This window comes from Cherax quadricarinatus, chromosome 44, assembly GCF_038502225.1.
Source record: "Cherax quadricarinatus isolate ZL_2023a chromosome 44, ASM3850222v1, whole genome shotgun sequence".
Taxonomy (NCBI): Eukaryota; Metazoa; Arthropoda; class Malacostraca; order Decapoda; family Parastacidae; genus Cherax; species Cherax quadricarinatus.
Genome location: NC_091335.1, coordinates 5625343 through 5645925, shown reverse-complemented (window position 1 = coordinate 5645925; position 20583 = coordinate 5625343). Strand labels below are relative to the sequence as shown.

The 20583-nt window shown below is 41.9% G+C and overlaps 1 protein-coding gene across 1 annotated transcript; it reads right to left on the bottom strand.

Moving 5' to 3' along the window:
• Window positions 1–2766: 2766 nt before the first annotated feature.
• On the bottom strand, window positions 2767–15760 carry LOC128697497 (uncharacterized; the record flags this gene model as incomplete). Its single annotated transcript, XM_053789231.2, is given in 11 exon segments — window positions 2767–3113; window positions 5268–5942; window positions 6635–7156; window positions 8424–8588; window positions 8824–9026; window positions 11265–11415; window positions 12266–12396; window positions 13452–13725; window positions 14154–14298; window positions 14917–15065; window positions 15491–15760. Coding segments are annotated over 11 exon segments (2688 nt in total). The 3' UTR covers window positions 2767–3068.
• Window positions 15761–20583: the final 4823 nt, after the last annotated feature.

The following is a 20583-nucleotide window of genomic DNA, read 5'->3' as shown; positions in this document are numbered from 1 at the left end:
CAGATGCATGACAAGAATGAAAAGGCACAATACAGTGACAAACAATATACAAATAACCCCCCCCCCCCCCACCACCACACACAACAGAGAAGCTTACAACGACATTTCAGTCTGTCTTGGACCACTTACTTTGTAAATAGTCCAAGATGGTCTGAAATGTTGTCATAAGCTCCCCCTTCTATGTGCAGGTTGTGAGCAGATAAATGACGAAAGATACCTGTACTACTGAGAAACATCTGATGAACTTCCCCAGTGCCAAACTAGTTACCAAATCAACAGACATGCCTAGAATCCACTCAGTGCCACAATTAACTAACACCACAATTCAGGTTCATTCCTAATTTCTAAAATGCTAGCAAAGTTTTTTTTTGTCACCAGATACAACTATTACATAAAAATACATGGAGAAGTACTGACCCACCTAATTTTTAACTCCAAAGTTTCCACTTGGCTAAACAATATTACTACATGCGACATCATGCATCCATCTCTAGTACATACGCTATTTTTCCCTCTGAGAATTGATAAAATCCCTGATGGGGCAATTCTTAGATGCTGTCAACTATAGTGTCCTAACACAGGTTTAGTACTAATCAAAAGTAATGTTGTCACAGACATCCCAGTAACTGTTACAAGGAACAGAAATGCATATCTTGGTACATTGAATATTATTTATTTTAATTAGCTGCTTCCATGCTTTTAAATATCTATATCATGATTGACAAGTCATACAGTATCATTCAAGAGTAAAATATCCAATGATTGGCCATAATGAAACATATTAGCCAATACAAAACAATTTTGGTAGATGGAGAGAAAGACAAGACATTATTGTAAAGTAAATCAATATTTTGGCATTAAACTTTCCAAGTGTTTTGCTGTCATTCCCCTCTAGGGAGGTTCCTTGATGCTGGTGAAGGGCTCTTGATCTAGGGAATTGGATCTGTACTCTGGTTCCCTGAATTGAATGAATACCTTCCATCCAACTTGCATTATACAATGCAAGTTGGATATACAATGCAAGTTTAGCATTCCCCCATGATTATAATAAAAATTTGCTGTCATTGTATTTTCTATACAGGACCCCTCAAGGAAGGCTCCTTGACGCTGGTGAGGGGCTCTTGATCTAGGGAATTGGATCTGTGCTCCAGTTGGATCTGTGCTCCAGTTCCCTGAATTAAGCCTGAATGCCTTCCATCCCCCCATAGGCGCTGTATAATCCTACGGGTTTAGTGCTTCCCCCTTGATTATAATAATAATAATCTATACAGGAGGGCCCTGCTTTACATTTTGCTAGAGCAGCAGTTTTCAATTACTCAAAACTTCTTACAATAAATATATTCATTCGCTAAGGACGAAAATTTTTTAAAAGGCAAGTAATGTGTGTACTGTATATACATGTTTTAGGCCTAGATCTCAGTGCTGTATGATCTTTGTGGGTTTAGCACTTAGTTATGATTATAATAGGCCTAGCTCTATTGCTTCCTTATGCTGTATAGTCCTTGTGGCTTAGCACTTCTTTTTGATTATTATAATAATAATATTGCTTCCTTAATATATGATAGTGTAAACATGTTACCAGGCTTTTGTGCATTTGAAAGTGTGTATATATATCTAATATACATACAAATTAGATCTATGTACATGTATATATATAAAGTTTCACTACAGCAGTAGCCCGAAACCTAATCTACTGTACGAGTGGGGCCCTCATGTATACTAGAGTAGTACATTGTTATATGTTCCCAATTATGATTCATAATAGTGATGGATTTAGTGCCAACATGTCAATCTACACTACAATAACTCATGAAGATTTTTGTCTCCCACTTACCAAAATTTTAATTGAAGTTCAATCCTCTATTCACTTGTATATTTCACTACACAGTCCTCAAGATTCATTTGCCAAAGAGCAATAATACTATTTTCTCTTGCTCTCTTTGCCTATTTGTTTTAGCTTTAAAATTATAGTAATAAAGAACAGACGAGGTAAAGTATACACAAGGCACTGCTAAGCAAAAAGAACAAGCATCACCTCAGCCAAAATCTGAGTTGGTGAATGAATCTATTCCTTAATGTTTCATCTGTGGGAATGTGTGGATACTGTCTTCTGCATTTGTGGGTCAGGCTCAGAGCCCAATATTATGGGTACTTTAACTTCTTTTAATTCTGATCACCCCCACATCTGCATTTTTATCCTCTAAATTTGGTGCTTATTGTCTGCTGTGTAATGCCTCGTGCAATAACATATGCATGTGCTGTGTGTGTAAAACTCCTACAAACTGATTTGAAAAATATTTGATTAAGATCAGCTTGTCCAAATTGCTATAACTGCAGGATTTATATTTTCAATGACTTGCAAATCAACCACTTAAAATTCTTTTGTTATTCGTAAGTGTCGATTTAAGTTGCCAATCAACAACTCACTTAAAATATACACACATAATCAAGTATAATAAGTATTAAGAGTATTTTGTTATATCCCGTATTTAGTGCGAGGATAACACTTGGTAAACAATGCTGGTGAGCTGGGCAGTGGATAATGCCAGAAGCATAACAGCCACAGTTAGCTTTAGTGATGTTATCAGTGTAGATATCATTGCAGCCCTGGTCAGCCTTAATGAGGCCAGAAACCTGGATGAAGACAAAGGATAACTGTCGTCAGCCTTCCAGTGACATCACAAAATGATCAGATTTGATTACCAACAGTAATTCAGAGCTGTACATACCATTCACCAACGAAAATGATGAAAGACAACTTCAACAAATAGTCCTTCATTTATTCCTCATGGCTTATCCCTCGAATCCACCAGCAAAGTAGCTAGTGAAAGTAAAGGGGCATATAATTTCCTGTATTTACATCACTTACAGTTTCTTGATATTTGAGAATAATTCTTCACTGATCCTACTAAGGTACAGCCAACTAAGGCAAGTAAAATGACTACCTCACATATTAGTGGACAGAGGATAGAGAACCATGCTGTGCTGAATAACCCACAAGAGTTTAATGCTGCACATCGCAGGGTTAGGATGTTCAAATGATTCTTCCCAAAATTCTTGTGATCCTCTCAGCTCACCTGCTGACACTTGCCTCGAGGATCCAGCCGGGTGCCCTGGGAAAGAAAGTTCTTTAATGCTCAGAGAAAATATGAATACTACTGTAATGGGCTGTTTATGTACAGTGCTCAAATTTTGAGCCACCTAAATCAGGTTTGGCACACCTTATAAAGCTTTGCTCAACTTAGTCTACAAAGGAGGCTTCATGATGATCAGGTACTTTTGATTCAATGAATTACTTTTGTCCCCCATCCCCAAGGAGAGGGCCTTCATGTCAAGGAAGGGCTCTTGATACAAAGAACTGACCTTATCGGCGCTGTTCCTTGGAGCGAGCCTGAATGCTTCCCATTCCCCAGGTGCTATATGATACATAAGATTTAGTACTTCCTCCCTCATTAAAATAAAATTTGAGCCTTATTACCTCCCATTCCCCAAGTGCTGTATGATCCTTAAGAGTTTAACAGTTGGTTCCTCCTAAATAAAATTCACTCAACCTATATTATCAATATCATGTTTACACTAAACCCCAAAAATTACTAAATTATCTGGCCTTATTTCTCTATGGTCAAATAAGTTTCATCTTGAAGTGAGGAGGTCAGATATACCTTGCAGTGATCTTTCTAAGGGAACCTAAAAAGCCAATACCTATTTAGTGTTGATTTAAAAGCAACTGTCTGGAAAGATTGAATTGTATTATTATTATTACAATCATAACTAGTGCTAAACCATAAGGGTCACAAAGCTTGGAGTTATTAATTGGGAAGGACTGAACCTGTAGTCTCTCACACCTGGGGAATGGGAGGTAATCAGGTCCAATTCCTTTGATCAAGAGCCTTTAACCAGCATCAAGATAACCCATCATGAAGGGTACAAGCTTAGAAATACTAGATAGAAGTTTTAGTCAGGTACATCAGGCATATACACCAAGAGGTGTGTATGACACTTATTACATTCATGGAAGAGCACTAAACAAGTAGGTCATACAGTGTCTGGGAAAGAATGGGAGGCATTCAGGTTCAAGCCAAGAAGGAAAGGGCACATCAAATTCCTTAGACCAAGAGTCCCTCACTAGCACTGAGGAACCTCCCTTGAGTGGATGACAATGTAAGGAGTTGCTCTAAGTGAGGTGGATCCTCAGTACTGGTGTGCAAGAAGTTACCGAGCCCCTGAGCAAGTCATCATATGATCAAGGCCCATTTAAAGAGAATTTTTCTAAACAAAAATATACCATTACTTAGTACATAAATACAAGTACAGTGGACCCCCGGCATACGATGGCATCAGCATACGTTAAATCCGGCATACGATACATTTTAACGCAAAACTTTTGCCTCGCTTCACGCGATTCGTCCGAGACGCGTCCCATGTGTGGCCTCAGCGCCAGTGTTCACAAGCCAGCCAGTGTGGTCGCATCTACTCATACATTCGGTATATTTAACATTATCCCAGTGTTTTTAGATTTTGTAACTACAAAAGTCACCATGGACCCCAAGAAAGCTTCTAGTGCCATCCCTGTGGTAAAAAGGGTGAGAATTAGTATGGAATTGAAAAAAGAGATTAAGGAAATGTGTGCAAAGTGGCTTGAAGTGCAAACCTTTATGGATGAAAATCACCCTCACATAGCTATTGCAAGCTATGCTGATGGTTATTACAATGACAATGTTGTGAACCACTTTAGACAAATCATAAAGGAACGAGAGGTACAGGCCTCTATGGACAGATATGTTGTGCGACAGAAGTCCACTGACTCAAGCTGGCCCTAGTGGCATTAAAAGAAGAAGGGAAGTAGCCCCGGAAAAGGACTCGATACCTCAAGTCCTAATGGAAGGGGATTCCCCTTCTAAACAATAAGTTCGACACTCTCCCCTCCTCCCATCCCATCAATCATCACCAGATCTTCATTAAAGGTAAGTGTCATGTATTCTATTGTTAGTAGAGTACTATTTACTGTGCATGTCTTCTTCAGTTTGTGTGCCTTAAACTTAATATTTCATGCAGTAACTTTTTTTTTTTCATACTTTGGGTGTCTTGCACAGATTAATTTGATTTCCATTATTTCTTATAGGGAAAATTAATTCGCCTTACGATAATTTCGGCATACGATGAGCTCTCAGGAACAGATTAATATCGTATGCCGGGGGTCCACTGTACTCTGCCCTTATAAATAAGGCAAATTAAAACAATGCAAATCTAATAGCAGAGGAAATCACCTGTGGGCATGTTATGGTGGGTGGGCGAGGAGCGATACTGTTGGAACCTGCACCTGCTCTACGGCGATCCCGTTCCTGTGGGATGAACTTTGGTCGACACTTGTAGTTGTAGTCTCTCTTCGCACCAGGTTTGCAAGCACTCAGTAAGGGTGCCTGTATAATGCCACCACCCTCCCCCAGCTGTCGCCTTCCACGGTTACGCAGGTATTTGGGCAGAGACATCTCTGATGAAGACGACTGTTGCGATTCTTCATCGGCATCCAGCCTCTCTCCAGAGATGTCACTATGAGAGTTTTGATCCCCATTGCTGTTTCCAATGCTGCTGTGACTGCCATTAGCAGTGGTGTTGCCATCTGTAGGTAGTAACATAGCTGGCCCATGGAACAATGACACCTTCGGTTTCTTTCTCTTTGTTTGGGTAGCATTAGACATACTTGGTTTCTTCTTCCTCCGGCGACCACGCCTCTGCCCACGCTCTTGCCTGTTTTCATGTTTTGTCTTGCCACGTACTCCATGACCTTTCTTTCTCCGTCCATGACCTTTCTTCTTTCCTTTGCGACCTCTAGAGCCTCTGTTCTGCCTATGTTCACCTCTAGAACTTAAGTGTGCACTTGTGTTCCTCGAGGACAATGTTTGCTGCACTACCACTGGGGCTGCCAATGCTGTTTGGTTCACCTGCCACAAAGATGATTTGTGTATTAGATTTTAATAATATATGAAACATAAGTGAAAATTTTTTCAAAAGACCATCAAATCTTGCCAATATGTTTGTGGACTACATTTTTAATTTTCACCATGAACACTGCTATTTGTGGTAATGTAAAGTATCCAAACTGTTACAATATCTATTCATAACTTTCACAATAAAAGATTTCATGTGTCTTTGACCATCTCTCAGATAACTCTTGCTATCAGAAAGAAAAAAAGTGATAAACTAATGAACTTTCACTATCAAAAGTACAACTTTGTCAGAATTATTGCAATCAAAACAAGCACTCTTCAATAACCTGCATCATCAAAACCACAAATTGTCTCCAGTAATAATGACCATGAAGACAACACCTATCATAAATTATTTTCAACATCAAAACCAGTCTTTCACTGTCAGTACAAGCATTTTGATATTTTTTCAACCTGACAACATCCCTTTTGAAGTATAAAGTCAGCAATTGCTGCCAATCAGACAATCATTTTATTTGTAAAACACCTCTATGTTAACAAATTCACTGCTAAATAATCGCCCTATATTACTGCCCTTTGAATCTTGCAAGGGTCTTTTATTTTCCAATATAGAAAATAAAAAATTTAATTATCTTACCTTTACAGAATGTTTTATAGTTTTCTTCGGCAACCTCTAATACACTCACCCTGACAATACTGCTGTGGTCCAAGTTTCCTCTCTGTGTGGAGTGGATAGAGTGCATCGTGCTGCCACTCACTATTCCAACTTCTGTTCGGCTTTTAGTGGCACTATGGCTTCTGCTTTTCTGATTCCTGGACCGCGCCCGATGCCGGGTTGTACCCCGAGTTCGTGTGTTCTTGTGGGGTCCTCCAACATCTGCTGGTCCAGGGGACAATGCAAGGGCTCCAAGTGTAACTCCTGTGGCATCACTACCATCACTGTGGTTTCTCCTATTTCTGATGTGGCGGTGGTGCCGGGTGCGATGGTTGCCTCTTCTAGGTTTGGGAGTCCCCCATCGGGAACGACGTGGTCTCTTTAATGTATAGAAACTACGGGGAATATCCCGGGTGTCGAGGAAAGGTACCACTTTATGACTAGGGTGTAACCGAGAACCTCCTTCAGGGGTCCCAGACACATCCCTCCTTGTCCTTTTGATACCTTTCACCTCCAGTTCCCAGTCAGTAAGGTTCTTAATGATGTATGACACCTGTTGACATTTGAAAAGGAATGTCAAATGTGGAAAGAGCAAAGCATATAACTATTTTTGGCAAAGACTATGATTATAAGCACAGGAACAGACCATAGTGAACATAAATATCAGTAATAATACACTGTCATGGAAGATGGAAGGATGAAAGCAGATGTGGATGCCAAGGTGGTAATGAAACTGATACTGGATTTGCATCACTATGTCATGCTTAAACACTTGAGTGTGTAAATACCAAGTTCTCCAAGAGATCAGGGAGTTGTAAAAATAGGAAATGAAGTAAAAATAAAAAAATGTATGAAAAAACTGAAATACTGTAAAGATGAAGTTTTTAATAGAAACTGATATGCACAAGGCAGGAAGTTATGGTTAAAAAAAAAAAATTAAAAGTACTGGAAGATGCAGGTGTGGGGTTGCCTCTTCAATGGGGGTACCTTGACAGTGTGAAGCCTCTTGATCCGAGGAATTATTACATTAATGGGGACCTTAGGTCAACAGTGTTTGGGAAATGAAAGGCAATCCGATTCGATCCAAAGGAAGGTTAGCTATTTCTTTGGACTAGAAGCCTTTCACTAGCATCAAGATACTTACTCTAAGAAGATCCAAGTATTTGAGAGCTGATTTTGTCCCCGTTCCTTAGGAAACATACATTTCTGTGCTACTTTTCCTATCTTCATTGTTACAAGCCTATAAACTATACCTAAGCTTGTGTTTTGATCTTCCCATCTCCTGTGGTAGTCACTGTTTGAAATCAGCTGCCCCATCAGCTGAACAGTGCTGACCCCTCAATGGAGGTCCTTTGACACCAATCAATGAATTGGAGCTGACCTCCCCTTCCTTGGACAGAACCTGATTGCTCTTTGACTAAAACAAGGCTACAAGAATGGGGATTACACATCTGATACTTCCCGAATATAAGAGAATGGAAATGGTATGAAAGTCAATGAGTGAGATGGAGTACTTTGCATGACATGATAGTGGTAGTAGTAAAAGCAGTGATTGTAGTTTGATAGTAGTCATATTAAGAGTAGCATGTGTTCCAATAGAGGTAACTCTGGTATGACCTGGCAGTGGCGATAGTATAACTAGTTGGTATAACTTGGTAGCAGGTGACCTCATAGCGGTAGTAGGCAGAGCAGTAAATTATGTAATACATGTATTTGTTTCTTATTACAGTAATGCAGGCTAAATCCCTAGGGATCATACAGCGCCTGGGAAATGGGAGATGTAACCTGGCAGTGATAGTAGTAAGCACAATATATGTGACCTGGTACTGGAGGTATCTGTTGTCCTGGGCAGCAGGGAAAGACATCTGATGGAACATGAAGGATCTGCGGGGACGCACAAGGCCAGCCTCCTGCAGTGACACACATGTAGCCTCCAGCTGTTCTGTGTCATAGCCAAATCTCTGGCCTCTTTTGCACGGCCCTTGCTGCACCAGTATTGAGAAAGGAAGGAAAAAAGGACGACATTAATTGTTGGAGGTAAACGAACATTATGAACAGCCTGCCGGGAAAGATTACGTCATTGCTGTCTTGTCAAAAACGTTATCATTTGGTTGCCAAGCTTGGGCACTTACAAAATTTTTAGAAATTAGATCATATTTTTCTATACTGCATTATGTAATTTTCTAAGCCACAATAACAAAGATAAAGCATAATATAAACCTCATTGAAGCGATAACAGGAACCATCCTTCCGTGGGGCATAGGGGAGTAGATCAGGCCACAAGTCACTGTTGACATGACCGCAGGGATCAGCTTTACAAGTGAGGGTTTTTGTTGTCTTGTCAAACTGAAGGACAGAACCCTGCTGGCAGTAGGCTGGCTCATACAGAAAGTAGCAGGTGTCATGGGGGCCAGGGAACATACCTAAGGGACAAGCACACACATTTATCCCATACACCTTATCATTCTTAAAACAAACAAGTGTCAAGAATTTAATATTTTAGAATAGTCTGTCACACACCGAGGTCTGAGTGGTCAATCCCCAGTATGAATGGAAGCATTACAACGAGTTCCCTTAAGGCGCCTGTTATCCATGTCCATCTATCAGTAAAATAGGTACCTAGATGCTAGTTGACTGGTGCTGGTCGCATTCTGGGACAAAACTTACCAGAAATGCTCTGCATAAAAAGGGGCTTACTATAGAGTAGTATGCCACTGATGTTAGCTAGGACTGTATACACTGTACATGTACTTTTAGAAATAAAGCTTATAATTCATATCATTTAAAAAGTTAAATCAGTGTGTGGCAAGTCTCCAAAGTGTGTTGTGTTTATAGGAAAATACTTGTCAAATAAAAATGCAATGGACATTCACTACTGTGCAGCAAGGAAACATGGGTCAATATATCAACAGTATCACTCCACAAATGGATGAAAGTCTCTCATATGCCTGCACATGCATGTACAGCCATTGGATGTGTGACAACTTTTTAACTTCCCCAGGTAGTGAACTCTTGGGCTCAAATATGTAGAGTTCTCAAGAATGTGCAAAAGAACACCAAATGTTTAATTATACGAGGTGATTAATAATTGTCTACAGAGAAAAATTGTTCTTAACACACATTATGGGCACACCTCTGGCAAGACAGTGACAGAGTTGGTGATGGTGAAAGTTTCTTTTTTTGGGTCAGCCTACCTCAGTGGGAGACACCTGATGTGTTGAAAAAAGTATTATGGGAAGAGTAAAATATGTAGGACAGGACCTAGGAAATAAAAGCAATCAGGTTCATTACAGGGAAAGGGAAAACAGATCCAATTCCTTGGATCAAGAGCCCCTCACCAGCCTCAATGCACTTTTGTTGCTAGGTACATAGGAAGGGGGGTGGATGCCTTGATGTCTATGAAGGACTCCTGATTCAGAGAATTAGATCTAACCTCCACTTATTTACATCAAACTTAATTGCTTCCCATTTCCTAGGCACTATGGCCCTTATGGGTTTAGTGTTTCCCTTCACGAATTTAATAATATTCTTGGGGTATTACCATAGAACATATCTGAGCCACTATGCAGTGGGGAAGAATTTTACTTAGTAGTTTGGTGCTAAGTAATTTCATATATAAATAACTGGATTGGGGAAATGAAAATCCTGATTGCTGAACCAAACTATCAAGTGTAGAACTGTTCACTAAGCACAAATTTAGCAACTATAAAACAGGGTTCAGTGGCACTGTATGACTATTACACTAAATAGGTTACACTTGATACTGGCAAGTGGCTCTTGAGACAAGGAACTGGACCAGACCTCCCCTTCCTTGGATCAAACCTAACTGCCTCCACTCCCAGCCTTCCCAGTCACTGTATGCCCCAACATTTTACACCCCCATCAATGACTAATAATATTTGAGCTCTGAGTTTAGCACACTTACTCTTGAACAATGTTTTTTTAACACACCGGTCATCTCCCACCGAGGCACAGTGACCTGAAAAACGTTTTTCTTTTTTCACATTCAGTATTTTATATAGAAGGGCGTTACCAGCCGCTTGCTCCCAGCATCGGAGTTGCCTCTTACAACATGTATGGCTTATGAAGGAAGGATTATTCTTCACTTTCCCATGGAGTTAAACAACAAGTTAATAATTATGGACAACCTTCAGTGGAGTCTCCTCGAGACTGACGGGCTCTTTACCCAGCAAATTGTGGTTTCTCTCCTTTTCCTTGTATCAAATCTGATTACCTCTCATTTCTTTGGCGCTGTTTCACCCCTATGGGTTTAGTGCTTCCCCATAAAACATATTAATGATTACAGACACTAGCAATAAGTAATTTTCTTTTTATCTCAACAAACATCTCCCACTAAGGCAAGGTGACAAAGACAACACATTAACCATCATCCATTCACTCTCCATCTTGCCATAAGTATGTGGACATGACAATTAAGATTACCCTGTGGCTGCAACATTCTCACCCCTCCTTCAGAGTGGAGGCACTGCCCTTCCCATCTTCAGGACTGAAGTCTGGTTAACCATTTCCCCTGAATCTCTTCACAAATGTTACCCTGCTAATACTGTACCAGCAAGTCTCCATTCACCCCTATCTAACATGCTCAAAAAGTTATTATTTTCTAAGGTATAACTGTAGAAACATTTAAGTAACTGCTTGACCTTCGGGACAGTCACAGACAGCTTTTCCTGAGGCTGTGAGGTAGAGGCGTCTGTTACCAGGACAGATGTCGGCTTCATTAATATCATGGCACATCTGATCAGCTTCAATATACACAAAGTTGTCAGCACAAAGTCGTGGCACACACTCTCCCTGTTCAGTAAAACGAACATATTAGTTACAATGACCAAAATAAAGTATACATCTTACTGAAAAACTTCACAACTGAAAATGTAGAGTAAAATTTTCATCTTAAGTACCTTCACTAATGTTAATTTATTAAAATATTTCTCGTGGAATGACAAGCTAAAGAGAAACTAAAAAGTTTCATCACATTCAAGGGAAAACACTAATTTCATAATCTCTCAAGGCAGATGCACTAATGCTGATATGAGGATCTTGATTGAAGGAACTGAAACTATCCTCCCTTTCCTTGGATCCAGCCTGATTGCCTCCCATTCTTCCAAGCACTGTTTACCCCTGTAAGTTTAGCAGTCGCCCCATTAAAGTAATAAATTCACAGGGGTCTAAACAGTGTTTGAGTAACTGGAGGAAATCAGGTTCAATCCAATGAAGGGAAGGGTAGTGACGATTCCTCGAATGAAGAGTTCTTCACCAGTATCAAAGCACCCCTTTCCCTTCAAGGGAAGGAACTTCTCATTAACAGCTTAAAATTGGTTAACACTCGTGAAAGAAAAAATGGAAAATTTTTAGACCCCCATACACAAAGGTAAGGCAGAGAAATTAATCATGCAACCATGTTTAATAAGATTTATTTGGTGTACTTTAAGCTCAAGTGACATATTCCCTTCCAGGAAGGTGCCTTTTGCTGGTGAATGACTTGTTCCAAAGAATGAACTATTTTCCCTTTCTCTGGAATGAAGCCGACTGCCTTCAATTCTCCTGGCATTGTATGACCCTTATGCGTTTAGCGCTTCCCCATAAATGTAATAAAAAATTAATTAGTGGCATATGTTTGTGGGGAAAGCATGAGGACACCTACCATGCGGGTGTCCTTGTTGAGGAGGACCCAGTGCTTGTAGGGGCAGGGCTCAGCAGACAGCAGCTGGGCACAGCTGTCATACCCGAGGGGCACCTCATCCCTGTCACACCCATCGTCATCCTCGTCCTTACCTGTAACGACATGCCTCCAAGTTAATAGCCAGAGGACAATGGGCGAGGGGCACTAGTCACCGGGGTTCAAATCTACATTAAAATGGAGGCATGGGTCATGATGTATACATCACTAGTTAAAGGGTACAGGTCACTATTTAAGGGACAAGTAATGCTGTATAGGTCATTACTAAGTGGCACAGGTTAGTCAAGATCACATGCAATGTTGGGCAGAAAATGCCAGATGGGGATGGAAAGCATTAGTTACAGATCTTTCACGCACTCGTGCTTCGTCAGGAGTTATGCAATGTTGCAAGACAGCATCTGAGGCAAGGCAGAAGGTATCAGTGGCGGCCTATAAGTCACATGGGCTGCCACTGATACTTTCTGCCTTGCCTCAGATACTTTTCCCTTCTATCTGATGCTGTCTCGCAACACTAGATAGCTCCTGATCATGCACGAATGCGAAAGATCTAGTGCTAAAGATTTCCATCCCTTGTGACGTGTTCTGCACTGTTAAGATCGCTGATTTTTACTGGATTGCATGCTATGCTGTGTGGATCACTACTTAAGAGTCCCCTCCAGGGAGGTTCCTTGATGTGGGTGATGGACTCTGAGCAAAGGAATTGGCCCTTGTCCTCCTTTTCGTTGAACTGAATCTGATTGCCTCTCATTCCCCTTCTCACCCTCCTGGGCACTACTGCTGCTATGGGTTTAGCTCTTCCCACGTAATAATAATAAATCACAGATCAAGGCGTATGCACAACTAAGCACAGGTCATAGTGTATGAGTAATTAGTAAAAGACAGGTTACTGGTTAGGATGTCTAGTCATGCTATACTGTTCACTTGTTAAGCACAAGTCATGTACAGTTCACCAGGTAAGAAGCACAAATCCTTAGTGGAAGGGGTAGCGCGTCAATTTTAATAATACAAAAATAAAAAAGATACAATGAAACTATAGCCAATATTAATTTTTGGCAAGAAATGTTATCTAACGCTAGCAACACTTCTGAAGCTCTTGAAAGCGGAGCTCTTTAAACTTGCCTCGAGCTTGAACCTACTGGAGGAAACTTACCTAATACTGGGATCTGCCCGGGAAGCATGGGGATGGGGGAGTATGGTTGAGGCGAGACAGTCCTGGGGATGGGAAAAAGCCAGATCTTTGGCGGGGTGCTGGGGTCAAGGGTGTGGTCAGGGTAGCACTGAGCCAGCTGCGCCACACTGTATGCCAGGATGATGCCCGACGCCACACCGCTCAGAGAGATGAACGAAGAACGGACAGACTCCATCGCCGACGAACACGACCTTGACGACAGCAGCCGTGGATTCGAATCCCACAACTTACGAACCTGACAAACATCATTATATTTAAAAAGTATGCGATATATTATAAATCAAGTGTACCATTATAAAAATCACCTTAAACAAGGTTTTACTGCAAAGAAAACGTTGCTAGGGAAGAACCTGATAAAACTCTTCCCTAACAAAAGTTCCTGCAGTGGCACTGCCAGGCAAAACTGAAATAAATCTCGCATGCTACTTCAATTTTAAATCCCTTGTCACGAATTACTTTCTACAGAATTAACATATAATGTGACTGAGAACGGGCACAGGAAAAAAATTATTATAAACAGTCAAGGATAATGATCAGTTCAACTTTTCCCAAAGGATATAAATATGTATAAAATAACTGAAGCGCGTATAGCCTCAGGATATTGTTATAAACTTCAAACATTCTTATATATCTTCCACCTGTCAACACAGAGGTGTCACTCACCTGCTCGACAACAGAGATGTGTAGGGGGACTCGCCCCCCGTCGGGGGTGGTGACGTGAGGAAGGGAGCGGAACTGCTCCAGGGAGAGACTAGAGAGGTTATACGGCAGGTTGTTGAGCAGTGGAGGCAGGGTTGGGTCTACCGTCCTGCCACAGGTAACATCGGATCACCACACGTCATTTGGGGCCACCAGGGAAGAAACACGGATCACCACACGTCATTTGGGGCCACCAGGGAAGAAACAGTCAGTAAAATAACAAGTGCTTAGCGCAAGGCATTTTATGAGTTCGTGGATGAAGCTTCCTTCATGAGCATGGCGTCATAACTGCCATACTTTTCCTACGATTTCCCCCTTTTAGGAAAAAACGTTATTAATGGTTTTCTAGGTCTAGTTATAAAATGATCCGACTTTTCTTTCTGGTAACTAATGCATGAGGAAATCATTGTAACTGACCAGCATCTCGTATCAGCTCCCTGGGTAGCATTTTATTATAAATCAAAATTTTCGCAGCAGCATTCACTACTGTAACTGCTGCTGCTGTTGCTGTTACTGCTCCTACTGCACTTGCTATGGCTGTTTGTTGCAGCTGCTACCACCAGCAACACCTTAAAGCTAATATTATATCTATATCTACACCTAGTTCAATTATTAGTCTAGTCCAGTTCTACTACTATATTACAATACGGAGGTGGCACCATCACAGGAGCCACCACCCGCGGGATGTGCCACCACCTGCAGGAGGGGCCAGGTCTGTGCCACGTACCTGCGACGTCGACGTCCTGCGGCAGGAGGGACGCAGCAGGAGGCGGGAGAGGCGACACACAGATTGAAAAGGCCCAGGAGGTAGAGTGCGGTCAGCACGGAGGTGGTCACTGCGCCCGAACAAGACCCAGCACCAGCCCGAGCCGCCACCTATGGTCACCCATGGGAAGGGGGGGAAGGAATGTTACACAAGAAGCATCACTGGTAGTCACAGTAATATATTTAAAAACAAACGTAAACCAGTACGAGTTAATACGGTAATGTACGCGACAGAGCATGAGAAACTGTAAACTCTTAGGCAATACTTTTACACGCTGTGGGGTGGGGGAGGTCCCATCACTCGTCCTAGCAGAATGATTGGTCCTCACACCTGGAGCACTAAGGGGCCTTCACTCACCCCTGGAGCACTACAGGGCCTTCACTCACCCTTGGAGCACTATGGGGCCTTTACTCACCCTTGGAGCACTATGGGGCTTTCACTCACTCCTGGAGCACTATGGGGCCTTCACTCACCCCTGGAGCACTATGGGGCCTTCACTCACGTCTGGAGCAAACAACGAGGGACCATTACTTACCTCCTGCAAGGACCTCCAATCACTCAGGTCCGAGTGCTTGAGAGCATCAACATAAGCGAGTGTATCAGCCTCTGACGGGAAATTTGGGTGTAGCAGGGACTCGTGGGCGGCGGGTGGGAGGTAGGCGTAAGGCGGGAAGTGAGCTGGGATGGTGAAGGGGGGCGTAACGCCCCCTACACCCACACTAGCAGCCAGGGCGGCCTGGATGATGGGCGGCGGCCCGGGCATGACGCTCTGTGGCCGCCTCACTCACTGCGGCCCGTCATCCTGCTGTAGGAGGGCACACATTAATCGTCATCTAGCATCCTGCTGTGGAGACACATTAACCAACATGTCACATATCAGGTCATCCGGCTATTGGAAAATAAGTTAAAAAGAAAACCCGCTTAGACATAAGAAATTAAGCGTTTACTAATGAAAGGTCAAAAATACTGTAAGTCACACGATCATAAACGAGCAATAACTAACCAATAGTAAAAATCTATCACACTAAGAAATATTTTTTCCGTAGAGGTCATGTAGCGCTTGAGAATGGGAGGCATTCAGATCCAATTCAAGTGGGATAAGTACAATTCCTTGGATCAAGAGCCCCTCATCAATATCAAGGCACCTCAGTTAAAGTGACACGTAATACAGCAATAAATATGCTCACTAGGTGACAATATCCATACTTAAAAATGACAAATAGCTACCGTTATGGGCATCACCTAAAACTTTTTCCCTAGGTCCCAAATGTTACTCAAAAAAAATGAATAAACCAGCCTTAACCGGTAGGAAATTATTAAAATAAGTGCTAGTGAGCCACACCCCTCAAGCCGCGCAGAGAAAATTGGGATCAGCTGATAAAGTAACAGTCAGCGATGTGGACCACAACATCGAGCTCCACAGTGGACATACGAGAGCCGCTTAGTGACTGGGAATAATGCTAATCTTCGTTCACCATTAAGCTTTCGTACCTCCTGTCTTTGTACTCTGATACATGGATAGAGTCATTTCCCCTAGAGCAGTGGTTCCCAAACTTTTTCAGCTTGTTACCCAATTTAACATGCCACATAAAGCATGTTACCCCCTTCACAAAATGCTGTTATTATTGATATATATGGCTGTATACGTGAACGTATACAGCCTCGCATACTCTGCTAATCCTAGCAAAACCATTGAAAACGTAAGAACCACACATACATTATATATAAAATTAATAATAGCTACAAATTCACAGTAACAGTGGGTAAATACTAACTATATGCTGCACAGGGCAGTACACATACATACCAGCTTATGTCTACCTCGGCTGATGCTCACAGATAAACTGACAGTGTGAAATAGAGGCAGCCTCAGGAAGTGAGTGACGCGTACTGGACAGGTCGATCTGGGCTACTGAGTGACTTTTGTCCTGAAGCATACTTGTCAAAATACTTTTGGGTTTCCACACACTTAACTATATATTTCTTCTTTTCTAATACTGTATATTAGTTTTTGATGTTTATTTTAATTTGGTTTAACTTTATTACTTACTTATAATACGTTTACTTTACAACTTTATATACTAAGACAAAGTTAACAATAATCCTCATACCGGGTACCGCATTGTTTTTTTGATTTTCAGAATTCATAACTTTTTTTCTGTCACCCCTCCATTACCCCCCAAAAATGGTTAAATTACCCCCAGGGGGTAATTTACCCCCAGTTTGGGAACCACTGCCCTAGAGGAATGAATCAAGCCATACTGATGAAGGGTAAAGCGAGCCTCATTCCATTTGCAAGCATCCTATTCCCTACTGCATCTCAAAGACGTAGTACAAACTGGATTGCCAGGCATGCATTGAGCCTGAAGAAAGTATTAAAGCCCCAGGTCAAGGGCAGACTGATTTACCAGAATCGACAAAGAGGCTCTCATCAAGGAAGAAGCATTCACAAGCTATCACATGGAAACTAATATCCAAATTTTAATAAAAGCTAACAAATTAGGACATACACAGCCCAGCACAAATTCAAACTTCACCAAAAAAGATCAGCTTTGTGTTTAAAGCCAAAATTAGAGGCATTCTGTAGTTCTCACATAAATTAATATCCGATAATTCACTAACACTAAACCTGAAGCCGCTCAAGAAGTTGCATTATCAAGTTACTGGGCTGAAGGTTTGAAGCCAATCGGATGGGGAAATCGCAAATTATCTGAATCTTAAATTTTCCCAATTTCAATAAAAATGACAACATTAAGCAGTTATTAAGTTTTATTAACTCTTATTTAGGCTTTGGATACATAACATGCAAATCTGTTACAATGGCCTTGAGGGCACGTATACACCATGGGTTTATAATAATAATAATATGTAGCTTTAATAATAATAAATAAATCCCAGGTGCGGCGTGAAAGCACCAAAACTCTACTTTCCAGAGCACATCAGTTCTAGGGCGTGAGCGGGTGTGGTTTTTGACTGCCACCGCCTTAACAATACTCGCTCCTGACCAATCTTTTGCCCTACAGTGGCCGGCAGTGCCAAGTCCTTTTCGTCCCCTTCCTACTTACCACATGTCACTGTATACACTGGCCAGGAAATACCTTCCCTCCACAGCCCGAGCCTTCTTACATCACGTACGCGCTCGCTCTGATTGTCTCTTCCACGGATCAAACCAGGGGCAAGACTTGACAAGCCTGCAGCTCTGTTTATACCAAAGGGACCTTCATAAGGATTCAGATCCATCACATAAGGGATTGGGAAATGTTATGATCCATACAAATTTACCGTGTTTCGGAATATAATAGCTGATAGGGAAATCATGGATTAGATAACCCATGTTAAATTCGATGGAACGTATATCTAAAAAAGTAATCACCAGAGTGAAAGCATCAAAACCGCAGTATTTAGCCCGTGAACATACTGGAAACACATGCATTAAGTATATATTCTAAGAGGCGTTTCAATACTTCAACCGAGAGTATATGGGGTATATTCCAGTACGGTATATCTTCAGTGAGAAGTTACTTTTAATCCCTATTTTAGGGATTAGGGTATTCTTGAATGGAAGCACACAAATGATATACAACCAGTTCAATTAATGACCTTCGTGCAGTCGACAGGTTTCAAAACCAACCAACCAATGCTTGCAGATGGTAAAGGTGTTATAACGAGTCCAACGCTCAAGTGTGCAGAAGCATTCTACAAGATGCAAGTATATCTGGTTTACGAGAGTTCAATTCTACTCCCATAAACGTTATTTAAATATTAACTGTCACAAAAACATGCTTCCGTGTATACTTGTACGTATCTAGACATGTATACAAGTATGCACCAGATTGGTGTATACACACATACAAGTATACACCGATTCGGAGCCCGATGTCTTCATTTTAAGCTTAATCGTATATTTTCGTAAAGCCTATCAACTAAAATGAGAGCCACTACGCCTAATTCCTCAATTAGGAATTAAACCCGCTGCATGTACACACAAATATACATCTCTCGGTGCAAATACCCTTTATATACATTAATGTATGTAAATTTTGACCACTGTCTTCGTCGTAATTATAGTTCTCATTTAAAACTGATATATATAAATTCAAGAGCAGAACACAACATAATCCAACCTTATCGTCCACTTCAATGATCTTTCTTACTGCATTCCACAAGCACACACATGCCGGCTGGCGTTGCCCACAAGCACGCACATGCCGGCTGGCGTTGCCCACAAGCACGCACATGCCGGCTGGCGCTGCCCACAAGCGCACACATGCCGGCTGGCGTTGCCCACAAGCGCACACATGCCGGCTGGCGTTGCCCACAAGCACACACATGCCGGCTGGCGTTGCCCACAAGCACACACATGCCGGCTGGCGTTGCCCACAAGCACGCACATGCCGGCTGGCGTTGCCCACAAGCACGCACATGCCGGCTGGCGTTGCCCACAAGCACGCACATGCCGGCTGGCGTTGCCCACAAGCGCACGCACATGCCGGCTGGCGTTGCCCACAAGCACGCACATGCCGGCTGGCGTTGCCCACAAGCACGCACATGCCGGCTGGCGTTGCCCACAAGCACGCACATGCCGGCTGGCGTTGCCCACAAGCACGCACATGCCGGCTGGCGTTGCCCACAAGCACGCACATGCCGGCTGGCGTTGCCCACAAGCACGCACATGCCGGCTGGCGTTGCCCACAAGCATTGTTCTACGCAGTGGTAACCTTGTTGACTGACGCTCCTGACGTCACATTAACCATCTTAAGCTCTACAACCCTCTATTATTCCACTATTTGTTACCTTCGTATTCATATTTTTCAAGCTTTATACACACGCACAGAAAACAAATACATCAGACAGTCTCCTCCTCGTACCCTCATCAACAACAAAAAAACTTAGTCGACGTCTGGTCAAACACCCGCTAGTGGGAGGGGTGTTGGTGGGACAAGAAATTCTCAGCCTTTAGCCATAATGGTCACCAGCAAGCGTAATGTAACCAGATAACCAACCGTATGACCGCTGGTGGTTGGCTTAATTTTCCTGGCGTCAACACTGCCCCAGCTGAGGATCACTCCTTAAGTACAGTTGAAGTCTATTTCGACCCGTGTGAATTTATCTTTTAGTTTTATTTTCTCATCTAATTTTCCCTGAATCTTCTTTCCTTTTCAACTTATTTCTTCACCATTCACTCCCCTCTCATTTTCTTAACAAATATTTATTTTATATCTCTTGAGCTGCTGCTCTCTATTAACTTCATTTTATCTTTCCCAAGCTTCTCCCTATATTCATTATTAGTCTCCTAAGCTGCTCTCCTCTTAGTATCCCAGTCTTGACTCTAGTCTGTCTCGCTCTTGGCGGACGGAGGAACGAGCCTCCATCCTAATTACATATGGGAACAAAGAGAAGCAGTGGAGACCTACTGGCCCATGCTAGACAGGGCTAACTCTTACCCACTCATGTACTTGTCCAACATATTTTTAAAACTACCTATATCTTTTCAAAATTAATTTTTTTCCCAACCAGAGCCCATTGTTGAGTCATGTCTTGGTTAGATTTTTCCAGCACGTTTTTTTTATATCCTTTTTAATTCTTGTCCTCCATTTGTGTGTACGTATATATATATATATATATATA